Raw genomic sequence first — 12,869 nt, forward strand, 5'->3', positions numbered from 1 at the left:
ATAAGGTATTATGTGTGCAATATATGTTCTTTGGGGGTGGGGAGCAGCAAGTTAAGGAGTTCTTGCTTTGTTGACATCTTTCTGGAAGACAGTCTTACGGGTTGTATTCAGCAGCCTGGGAAAAGGGTAGATGAAATATGTTTAATTGATCCAGGTATTTCCTTTAACAAGGTCTATCTAAACTTTTTAAGTAACAAAAAAATGACTTATGGAAAGTTTCCATTTACATAAATAACATAAGTATTTTTAGTGTAGGAATGTGCTTTGTATTTTTTCAGAGTAACAGCCTTATTATAAAACACTCATGGAAGTTAATTCATCTTTATACTCTACACTTTCATGAGATTTATTATATAAAAGAAGCTACTCATTAAACTATAGTAGGGCCAGTAAGACATTTCTAGAGGGTTTTTAATCAAAAAGTTTACTGAGATCTTAGTGACCTTCTATTTAATTTCACCAGGATTTTGAAAGATAATTTTTTAAAAGCTGCATAGAACATATGACTACTTTCAAGGTCTTAAGTTAGAACTTTTAAGAGAAGAATTTAAAATGTGACAGAAACCCTGTTTTTACATTTTTTTAACAGTTGTATTGAGGTAAAATGGACATATAATAAACAGCACATATTTGAGGTATACACTTGATAAGTTTTGACATAATGTACAGACTGGTGAAACCATCAACCTTAATCAAGATAACAAATAATATCCATCACCCCCAAACATTTTCTTGTGTCCTTTGTAATAGCTCCTTTTTGCCCCTTTCTGTCCCTCTACCTATTCCCAGGCAACCACTGATCTGCTTTCTATCACTGTACATGAATTTGTATTTTCTAAAATTTGAATCTCTCTTTTATTTTTTTAAAGATTTATTTATTTATTAGAGCGCTGGAGAGCATGAGGGGTGGGGGAGGGAGAAGAAGGAGAGAAGCAGACTCCCCTCTGAGGGCAGATCCTGACCACAGGCTTGATCTCACCACCCTGATCATGACCTGAGCCGAAATCAAGAGTCAAATGCTCAACTGACTGAGTCACCCAGATGCCCCAAATCTTTCTTTTAAATAAGGAAAATAATATTTAAGACTTTTAAATCTTTAAAAACATTTTAGATTTGATTCTTTACATCTCTGATTACATGTAGTTTAAGAACTTGAAGATGGAAAAACTCGTCACCTAATAGCCAAAGATGCCAGGATGTAGATTTAATCAGAAACCATGTAGGAATGACTGCCTAATTATAGTCTGATTCATTAAACACTTTCTCTTCTCTCCCTTTCCCCAGTCCCTAAAAACAGGGGGAAATTGTAGGGATGGATGGAAAACTTGTGATTTTGCCATTAATAAATTTTTACATGTTAATATATGGTTAGCACAACAGAACTAAAAATAATGTTAAGACTTTGGGCCAAATTATTATGCAATCTACCTACGTAGATTACTTAAACCGGAAATCCAGTGTTTTAAAGAGTCAAGCCAGAATTTGTAAATGTGTAATGGAAAGATCTGAAATAAACTTTTTAAAGCTCTCTAGCCTGGGAATTTATAACAAAACCATTATTCACTGAAAATCTCTGTGTGTGTATATTTGTGTGCTCTACCAAAATAAGAAAACTTACTAAGTATTTAAAGTATAATTTAAGTTACCACTTACTGTAAGCTAATACTTTACAGTATCAAAACTACCAAATATGGAAAAGCCAGAAGTGTTTATGAATGTAGATAATTTCTTTTTTTTTGCATGTTAACTTGTACTTTTAGTAATGTTTTCATTGGTTTGAAGCTGACAAAGTATAATGCATTAACATTTATGAGGTATTAAATAGAAATATAAATTGCACCAGAAGTATTGTGAAAGAAGAAGGGTAAATGGCCCTTACAGAAGGAAGAATCTGGGTGAGATTTCATTTATGTTGCCATTTGTGTTGTGGACTGCTGTCAATACTTAACGGCAAAAAAGACCTGAAAGATACTGGCTCTGCGGATGTTATTTTTGTATGTTGTGAAGTATAAAGAAGAATTAGGCAGCAATTTGGAAAGATCATAATACTACGTTTTCTAAAATTATATTAATGTTCTTCTGTGTAAACTGTCCTTTGTTATCATTCTAATTAACATCAGAAGATTTCAATGGTCGGGGCTCCTGGCTGGCTTAGTCAGAGGATTGTGTGACTCTTGATCTTGGGGTTGTGAGTTTGAGCTCCATGTTGGGTGTAGAGATTACTTTTTAAAAATTGGGGAAAAAATTTCAGTGGTCAATTTTTTATTATAGAGATTGCTTTCAGTAGATATGCCTATTATTCAGGTCTTCTATTTTAAAGTGCACAAAGTATCACTATACCTACTCTCTTGGGCTGAATATTTTATTTTATTTTTAAAGGTTTAATGAAGAGGCTAGAGGAGGAGATAAAATTTAATTCTTATATGGTAACTGAAAAATTTCCTAAAGAATTAGAGAGCAAGAAAAAAGAACTGCATTTTTTACAACAAGTGGTTTCAGAGCCTGCCATGGGCCATTCTGATCTTCTTGAGCTTGAATCTAAAGTAAGTGACAATCATCTTCTTTTTATAGCTCCCAATTTTATCTCATCCCCAGTCCTGTGAAAATTATGTGAACTGCTTTCTATAGTGTCCTGCCCTTGACTCTTAAGTTAACCTTTGCTGAGTTGACAGCTTTTATGAGGGGTTCTTTGTGAGAAATTGTAGCAGGTAATGCTGTTACTTAATCCACATGATGTTATAAAGACTTAGTCAACTGATTAGGAAACTAAGTAGCTTGAATATGTAAATTAATGCATATGATTGACTCATAGGTTTATGTATTCGTAATATAATCATTTAGATGGTAAATTTTAAAATATTTTATGTATCATTAATTTTTATTTCCAAAAATAATATTATAGCAATTTTATATTTAAAACTAAAATATTTGTATTAGCCTTTTATGCCTGCTTTGGAATTACTAAACTTTCTTGTAATGCTTATTGAAACCTGGTTTTATGTTATAAAATTTTTATACCATAGAAATAAAGCACGAATCAGATGTGTATTCTTAAAAAATAACAATTAAATATTATGACGATTGAGATTTTGATTTGCTAATCCTTTAATGTGCTTAATATGTGCTTAATAGCCACTATAATTAAATACATAATTCTGACCACTTTATTCTTTTAATTTACTTATAGAAATTACATGTCCAAGTGAGATTTGGCTCAAATTTAATGTCATACAATTAACAGGAGAACTCTAGTCTTTTCAAAGGATAGATATACTGAAAGCCATGTAATTTTTTTTTATTACTTGAGGGACTATATGCTTCTATTGGCTTTATTCACTTTTATTTTATTATATTTGGTAAAGGATTAATGGTAGGATAAATGGCAGCTATCATCAAATCACAGATCATTAGAACAGGAAGGGTTTTTAGATGTCATCCATGTCAGCTCTCAGTTGGGTTCATGAATTCCTTGAACTAAATCCCTGGGGAATGTTAGTCTGGATTTGCTTTATCACTTGCAGTGACTTGAAAGTCACAAGCTAGGTGAGGGGTAACTTCAGATTTGTAGAAATTGTCTTTCTGATAATAATGTACAAATATTTCACAGAGAATACTTTAGTACAATTTAAACATAGATGGTTATATAAGTCATCAAAATATGTAAATATATATCATGAACTATGAAATGTAAATTGTTTCTAAAAATAACCGTAACAGCCCACTTATAACATTAATGAACCTGTTCCTCCCATGAAATCACTGATGATAAGAACAGTAAATTCAAAGCTTGGTTTGGCCAGATGTCACTTAGTTTGTATAATCATAGGAAGAGTTTTAACCTTCTTTACTTTCATACTGTTTTAGATAAATGAAATAAACACACAGATCAATCAGCTGATTGAAAAGAAAATGATGAGAAATGAGCCAATTGAAGGCAAACTCTCACTATATAGGCAACAGGTGAGACCACTCTTTTGGCCTTCATATTTAGATCTTTCATCTTATTGGTGAACATCCTTGTAAAAACCCCAGGCTGTGTTGTGGATAGTCTTAAAGTAAGAAGGAGGTAAAGAATATTCTTCTGTTATTGCTAATCTCCGGATTATAACAAAGAATTTGTGGAAAAGGCACAAAAGATGCATGTTCAAGTTTGAAATTCAATACACCTGATCATGCTTAGTTTCCTTACCGACTGCCAACTGTGGTAATGGAGCTGTTTGTGTTTCTGTTGAGTGTGAAACTTGATTTTTTAAATGAAAGCTTACCTTAAGTGGTATAAAATCAAAATATTTATAATCTTTAATCAATTAAAGGCAATATACCTTTTCAGGTTTAAAGTTAGTTTGCAAGTATAGAATAAGTTAAATTTTAGTGCTAAGGCATTTATCATTTTATCCACAACTATTAGATTATGAGGGTATAAATGTTGTTCTGTATTTCTAAACAAAAGGTTCAAATGAAAGCCATGGATTATCTGAAAAGAACCCAGTCAGGAGGAGTTTAGTGCGATGAGCATTTTGTAACCTCAGAAAATATTGAGCTACGTAACAAAGCATTTTTCATAGATGCTGAAATTTTTTTTAGTTGCTAAAATTTTTAAAAACCTTTTTATACTGGAGAATTAACATATACAAAGGTAGAGAAAATAGCCCAATAAACGCTCATGTGTCCCAGGCTATAACAATCATGGCCATTCTTGTTTCACTAAACCCCCAGACCTAACTGGATTATTTTAAAGCAAATCTTAGACTTTATATCATTTCATCAATAAATATTTCAGAATGTATGTCTAAAAAATAAAGGCTTAAAAAAACTTAACAGCATACCGTATCTGAAAAATGTCATAATTCCTTGATATTGGCAAATATCCAGTGTTCACATTTCCTGGATTTCTTTTTCTTTCTTTCTTTTTTTTTTTTTAGTTGCTTTGTTTTAATTGGGATCCTTACAGAATTCATACACTGCATTTGATTGATATGTTTAAGTTTCTTTTAATCTGTAGATTCTCTTTGCCACTTATCTATCTATTTAATAATTTTCTTGCAGTTAATTTATTGAAAAAACTTGTTTATCTATAACAGTGTCCTATTGATACTGTTGATTCCTTCTTCATTTATTAGCTGGATTGCCTCTATAAAAGAAACCTCCTCTCATCAACAATTTGATTAAACTGAGCTATAGTTCATGTAGGAAAGGCAGGCTACATGCTTGATTCTTCAGTTTTCAAAAAGAATTGGTTTCCTCCAACTCATTTTCATTCTCCATCAATTAAGGTACTTTTTCATTCTTTAGTTGCTTGTTTACTTAATGTCATTATGAATCATTGATGTAATTATATTTGGTAAGTTTAAAACATTTTCCTTAATGATGCTCAGTTGTCCCATTTTTGGCTAGTAGGAGGCTTTTCAAGTAACTTCTGATTCCTTTTTAAGATTCTGTTTGTCTTTGATAATGTCCTTGCTTTCTGGTATGACTAAGATATTTCTGTGCTCATCTTTTATATTTCCTACCCTAGGCTTGGAATTAGACTTTCTTCTATGAGTCTGATTAGCTTCAGTAGGAAATAATATTTAGAGACTGCAGTCTGGGTATTAGGACTTCTCATTGCTCCTGGGTGATCATTATTTTTAGGTCTTTTTAGTGGCCAAAGCTAAGAAATAGTTTTTTTCTTTCTCTCTTCCTAATATACACCATGAATTCATACTTACCCTTCCAGGTCAGATTCCAGGCTACTGGGCTTCTCACATCAATCTCACATCTTTCTCCTTATCCCACATGGAAAACTATGGTTCTCGGTTAACACTAACATAATTTAATTCATTGTTTGCTTTAATCCACACTTTACACACAACCGTTTCAAAATAAAAGTAATAATGCTACCACCAAAAATATGATTGCTGCTGAAAATTATTTTTCAGTTTGTTTTGTCCTTAAGATATACCCCACTAGAAATAGACAAATTACTGTTTTAAAGTCACTTAGAATAGTTCTTCTATATGGTTATGCCACAAATTAAGCTGGATACGTATATATGTTTATTTTTATTTTTAGGGATTACTATTTATTTATTTATTTGAGAGCGAGAGAGAGCATACACTTGAGTAGCGGAAGGGGCAGAGGGAGAGGGAGAGAAAGAATCCTCAAGCAGGTTCCTTACTGAGTGCAGAGCCCAACGCAGGGCTCTATCCCAGACCCCCAAGATTATGACCTGAGCTGAAATCCAGAGTTGGCCAATTAACCAACTGAGCCACCCAGGCACCCCTAGGGATTACTTTTTAGGGAATAATTTGTTTTATAATTACTTAAAATATTTACATGATTCCAAGTCAAATCTAAAAAACAAGAAATATTCAAAGAAGTTTCTAGCATCTACTCTGGTGCTATCCACCCCAATCGTTCCTTCCCTCATAGGTAAATTTTAAAAATTTGTATACTTTATTATTCCATTAAAAATAATAGTATATATACATAGATTCATATATCTTCCTTCTTAGAGAAGGAAGAGCATATAATACACACCTTTATTTTCCATGCTTTTTAAGATTCTTTTTTTTTTTTTTTTAAGATTTTTAAATTTATTTGACAGAGAGAGAGAGCGATAGCAGGAACACAAGCAGGGGGAGAGGGAGACGCAGGCTTCCTGCCGAGCAGGGAGCCCGATGTGGGGCTCGATCCCAGGGTCCTGGGGTCATGACCTGAGCCGAAGGCAGACACTTAACAACTGAGCCACCCAGGCGCCCCTCTTTTTTTTTTTTTTTTTAAGATTTTATTTATTTGACACAGGGAGAGGGAGAGAGCAAGCACAAGCAGGGGGGAGCGGCAGGCAGGGGAGAAGCAAGGCTCCCTGCTGAGCAAGGAACCTGATGTGAGGCTCGACCCCAGGACCCTGGGATTATGACCTGAGCTGAAGGCAGACGCTTAACTGACTGAGCCACCCAGGCACCCTGCTTTTTTAAATTCTTAATGATATATGCTGGTGAATAGTAAAATAATCTTTAACCCCTTTTTTTTTATAACTTTATTGAGATACAATTCATATACCATACAATTCACCTATATAAAATGCACAATTCAGTGATTTTCAGTATGTTTAGAGTTGTGCAACCATCACTACTATCAATTTTAGAACATTTTTATCATCTCAAAAAGAAACCCTTAACCCATTAGCAGTCACTTCCCATTTCCTTCCCAACCCTTAGCTCTAGGCAGCGAAACTGTCTATAGAATTGCCTATCATGGACACTTCATACAAATGGAATCATACAATATGTGGTCCTTTGTGGCTAGCTTCTTTCACTTAGCATAGCTTTTAAAGTTCATTCATGTTGTAGCATGAGTCAGTACTTTATTCTTTTTGTTATTGAATAATATTCCATTGTATGGCTAGATCATATTTTGTTTATCCATTCATCAGTTGATGGGCATTTGGGTTATTTCTAACTTTTGACTGTTACGAATAATGCTGCTATGAACTTTCTTATACGAGTGTTTGTATGAAAATACGTTTTCATTTCTCTTGAGTATATTCCTAGGAGTGGAATTGCTATTTCGTTTGATAATTCTGTGTTTAACATTTTGAGGGAATGCCACTGTTTCCAAACCAGTCCCACCAACAGTGTATGAAGGTTTTGATTTCTCCACATCCTCACCAACACTTGTTATTATCTGTTTTTTTTTTTATTATAGCCATCTTAGTTGGTATGCTTATTCCTGTTCACAGTCACATAGTACCCCGTTGAGTGGTTATACCACAGTTCATGCAGCCCATCACCAGGTGGACATTTGGGTTGTTGCCTTTCTTTTGCTATTACAAATCATGCTTCAGTAGATAACTTTTTGTTTATGTCTTTGCATATTTTTGCTAGTATTACCTTAAGGATATAGTCCCAGAGGTGAGATTGCTACATCAAAGGGTAAATGCATATGTAAGTTTGCTAGATATTGCCAAATTCCTCTCCATAGAGGTTGCAGCATTTCATGTTCCCACCTGCAGTGTAGGAGAGTGCCTGTTTCCTTGCTGCCTCCCAATGGAGTGTGTTATTGAACTTTTAGAGTTTTACCATCCTTGTAGATGAGAAATCATATCCTGTGATAGTTTTAATTTTTACTTATCTTATTATAAACAAGGTTGAGCATCTTCTCACATGAGTAACAGTCATCTTAATTTCTTTTTCTGTGAATAGTCCCTTCATGTCTATATCCCCATTTTTCTCTAGAGTTGTTAGCCTTTTTTTCTTTATATATTAGAAAAATTTACTCTTGGGACACCTGGGTGGTTCAGTCAGATAAGCATCCGACTCTTGGTCTCAGCTCACACCTTGATCTCAGGGTCATGAGTTCAAGCCCTGTGTTGGGCTCTGTGCTGGGTGTGGAGCCCACTTTAAAAAAAAAGAAAAAGCAGAAGAAGAGAAGAAATATTTACTCTTTGTCTTGCTTATAATTGTAACATTTCGCCCCAGTTTGGTATTTGCCTTTTTACTTTGTTTACAGTGTTATGTCACCATGGAAAAGTTCTTTATTTTTATGAAATCAAATTTAATAGTTTTTTCTCTTATTATTTCAGGTTTTGAGGCATATTTAGGAACATTTTTCCATCTTACAAGTTATAGAGAAATTTACTCAAGTTTTCTTTTTGGACTTCTCTGTTTAATTTTTTATATTTAAATTCTCTGATCTATTTAGAATTGTTTTCTGGTATATGTTATTTATTGTGTATAGCTATCCAATTATCTAATTGTTCCAATACCAGGTACTAAAAAGTCCATTTTTACCCCTATGGATTTGAGATTCTGTTTGTTCTAATTTAAAAATGCTATTGGATTTATTTCTGTATTTTCTATTTTTCCATTGGCCTCTCTGTTCAGGTACTCAACTTATTTACAGAAGCTTTGTTAATCAAGTTCAAATAACTGATAAAAGTAGCCACCTTCACCCCCAGTTGCTGTACTTTTTCAGGGTTTTCCTTACAATTCTTGTTTATATGTTCTTTAAGCTTTATTATTCACTTATCCAGCTCTTGAAAAAAACATAATTTTTTAAATTATTGGGTTTGCTTTTTATTTATCACCTACCTCCGAACTTACATCTTTATGGTATTTGAGTCTTCCCATCTAAGAACATGTTATGTGTCTCCATTTGTTCAAGTTTATTTTTTGGTCTTTCAGGAGTGTTTGTTTTCCTCAACATTTTGGAATTTCTCTTGCTCACATATTTTATTTTATTTTTTGCTCTTATAATTGAGGGCTTTTCTTTCCTTATGTCTTCTTCCTGATTTGTCTGTAAGTGCTGTTGATTTGTTTACTGTAGTGTTCCCATAGATTCTCTTGGGTTTTTTAGGTGTATAAGCATATACTATGAAAAGTCCAATTTCTCCTGTCAAATTCTTTTTTTTTTTTTTTAGGAAATTTTTTTTTTTTTTAAGATTTTATTTATTTATTTGACAGAGAGAGACACAGCAAGAGAGGGAACACAAGCAGGGGGAGTGGGAGAGGGAGAAGCAGGCCCCCCGCCGAGCAGGGAGCCCGACGTGGGACTCGATCCCAGGACCCTGGGATCATGACCCTAGCCGAAGGCAGTCGCTTAACCAACTGAGCCACCCAGGCGCCCTCTCCTGTCAAATTCTTACGCTTTAGATTGCTTTCTTTTGTCTAATGGTATGAGCAAATACCTTCAACACAATATTAAATTATAGTGGAGATAGTGGGCATTTTTACCTTGTTCCAGATTTAGTAGGAGATACTCTCATGTTTCTCTACTAAATATAAGATCCTGGTTTGGGCTGAGTTTTATTTTTATTTTATCATTTTAAGGAAGTATAACATCGATTCCCGTATGGTTATGGTACTCTTATCATTCTTCTATCTCTCTCTCTCTCTCTCTCTTTTTTTTTTTTTTGGCTAGAATAATTCCATAGAGAGAAACATTCCTTCATCATCTGTCTTTCATTTTTTAAACAGAGAGAATAGACTTGTTTAAAGGGTTTGCATTAGAGATTTCCCCTCCCCTGTCAAATTTGTGTGAAGAAAATATTTGTACTATTTCACTTAAGAGGACAGTTTGGCTAATGTTTTTCTTAAACTAGTACCGCCATGGTTCATTTAAGGAAATCCCCCAAGAGTTGCTAAGTAATATAAAGTGCTGCATTCATGGCTAAGAGCAGCCGTTTGGATTGTGTTAACATTGGCCTAATTCTGGTGAGTCACATGTTTGATTTTAAACCTGCACTTTATTTATTAGAATGCCCCAAATAGATGTTTTAACATTTCATTTTCAAAGTATGGATATTGAATTTAAGTAAGATAATCTGTGTTGTAGTTTTGAGAGTAAGACATAATAGTTTTCTTTCAGTGGAAGGAAACCTACCATGCAGAAAAATAAAAGACTTAAGGAGAGCTTCTATTTACTTACCTAGAAAGCATCTTCATTAATGTTCGAGTGTTACTGTATTTTGTTTCTCTGCTGATATAGCCTGTATTTTCAGGGCTTTTGTCTTCCAGATGTTTTGGGGTTGATATTTAGTATACATTGCATACTCATATTAAACAGATAACTGGTGATGATAGGTAGTAGGGCAAAGGGTATTGGTTAGGAGAAGCCAACCTGATATTGAAAATTTCTCTTGGTAAAATCTAAAAAATTGGTAATTTCACAAGATAATAGAAAGTTGATTGTGTGTCTAATTTTACATTCATATTTAATGCTCAATTAGGCATCCATCATTTCTCGTAAAAAAGAAGCCAAAGCTGAGGAACTTCAGGAAGCAAAGGAGAAGTTAGCCAACCTAGAGAGAGAGGTGTCAGTGAAGACAAATCAGACCCGTGAATTTGATGGCACCGAAGTTTTGAAGGGAGATGAAGTAAGTTAAGGTGTCTAATGGGACAAGGATATGAATATTGTTTTTGTTTGAAAACATTCATGTTTTTTACTTTTTTGGTTTGAATATCAGTAATGGAAAGTTAATTTTTATTTTATAAAACCTATTTATTTAAAACTGAAAAGTCTTTGCAATAATATTAAGATATTCTTGCTTTTAATGACATAGATCTTAGTAATTTTATGAGATAATGTTCCAAATTTTTACTTTTTAATTAAGTAAATCTATATTGGTTTTATTAATTATAAATATTAAGTTATAAAAGTAAGGCAAAATGAGTAGGAACTAACAGATAAGACAAAAATTCATATTCATTGATAAATGTCATCCCAGAAAGGGATGAGAAAATAGTATCACTAAGTTACTCTGTCAGTAATGTGTATTTAGCCACTGGAACTGGCACCATTTAAATGATTTCATTGTAGATGCTTGTAAATTTTAAAAATACAACTCTATCTTGTGTTGCTGTATACTTAAATTTTTGAACAATGTTTTAACAGCTGTTATTTCATTTATCCTTCTGTCAGACTTGTGAGATTAGTAGGACAAGTAATATTGTCATTTGTATATATGGCTAAACTTAAGCACCAAAAATATAACACCCCATCTCATTTTCATAAAATTAGCTAAAGAAAGAATGAATAAATGAAGCAAAATATCTTGTTTTTAGTACAGCTCTTTTTTTTTTTTAAGGCAAATCAAGTGATAGGTGTTATTTTAATTCCCAATCATTGCCTGTACTTTGCCACTTCTTATAGCTCATTATTTTATATTAGCTACTTAGCTACTAGGCCTCAGCAAAAACTACTTCGAAAAGCTGCTCACATCCAAACTTCATTTTTGACTTTGTATTCAAATTCATATTTGTTACCAAATTCATACTGTTACAAATTGGCAGTGAACCTTCACTGTGCCAAACACAAATGAGTTGTTCCCACGGTACCACTTTTCTCTGTGGTGTTTCCGATTGTAGCCTCCCAGTATGCTGTAAGCCTTTTGGAAAGTAGTAGATTTCAGCAGTCAGCATGTGACTGAAAAATTCCTTTGGCTTTTAACATCCACTTCCAGATTGCTTTAAGAGATGGGAGTATTTTAAATGTTACTTGGAAGCTAACAGGGTGTGCTTTGTGACATCCTTGCAATCCAGTGGGGGGGGCGGGGGCGTTAATTATGCAGTAATTTTGTTTTATAAGAGACCATGCTACCTCCTACCATTTTTGTCTTAAGAAAATGCTGCCCAATTGACGAGAAATGCTAATTGCCGTGGTCACATTTGGCATGAATAGTGCAATGAATTTATAAATTCAGCATTAGATATTCCTTCTATGCAGATGTAAGGGGGAAAGAACATGGTGCCAACCTATTAAGTTTTATTTTTGATAAATTATAGTGAATAGGAGAAGTGTCTGATGACAGAAAAAGCATACTTTTTTTAAGGGGAAAAAAGATAACTTTGGAAATGATAAGGTCAACTTCATTTTTAAACAATATCTGGTCAGAAACTAGAACAAATCAAGTAAATCATTTGGCAGTTACTTAAAAGAACAGAAGGTATTGGGGAACATTAAGCATAATTTTGTAAAGGACAAATCTTGGTAGACCAGTTTTATTTTCTACTTTGATAAAGTGATAGACCATATGGACAAAAGGGAGGAAGTTTGTTATACTTAAAATTATATAATATAGCTGGACTTCAATGAGGTTTCATTTGGTATCACGTGGTAATCACCAAAAAATCATTTTTTTTTGCCAACCATCTGTTAACACAGTTGGTGAGAGGGTATCGAGTAGTAGCATGGCATTTAGAAAGAATAACTATACCAGGAGTCACAAATAGGAGAATGAGGAAGGGGGGCCTAACATTAAGTGACAACTTTTTATACAAGGCTCTGTGCTAGATGCCTTGCAAACACACACTTCTTTACTTCTTATATTCTTGTTATTGTTATTTCCATTTTACAGTTGAGTGAAGCTCAGGGGGATATAGATGCACTTA

General features: G+C 33.6%; 1 protein-coding gene across 7 annotated transcripts in view; it reads left to right on the forward strand.

The window, feature by feature from the left end:
- Window positions 1-12,869, forward strand: part of IFT81 (intraflagellar transport 81) — a 181,884-nt gene that overhangs the window by 116,514 nt on the left and 52,501 nt on the right. For all 7 annotated transcript variants that reach the window (XR_004681410.1, XM_035016970.1, XM_035016969.1 and 4 more), the window contains 3 exons: window positions 2,380-2,543; window positions 3,865-3,960; window positions 10,709-10,855. Coding sequence is in view for 6 of the 7 variants with exons in the window: in XM_035016970.1 (XP_034872861.1) it covers window positions 2,380-2,543; window positions 3,865-3,960; window positions 10,709-10,855 (407 nt within the window). In the remaining variant the exon portion in view is untranslated. The remainder of the gene's footprint in view (window positions 1-2,379; window positions 2,544-3,864; window positions 3,961-10,708; window positions 10,856-12,869) is intronic.

This window comes from Mirounga leonina, unplaced genomic scaffold (genome assembly GCF_011800145.1).
Source record: "Mirounga leonina isolate KUSES-001 unplaced genomic scaffold, KU_Mleo_1.0 Mir_171, whole genome shotgun sequence".
NCBI classification, from domain to species: Eukaryota; Metazoa; Chordata; class Mammalia; order Carnivora; family Phocidae; genus Mirounga; species Mirounga leonina.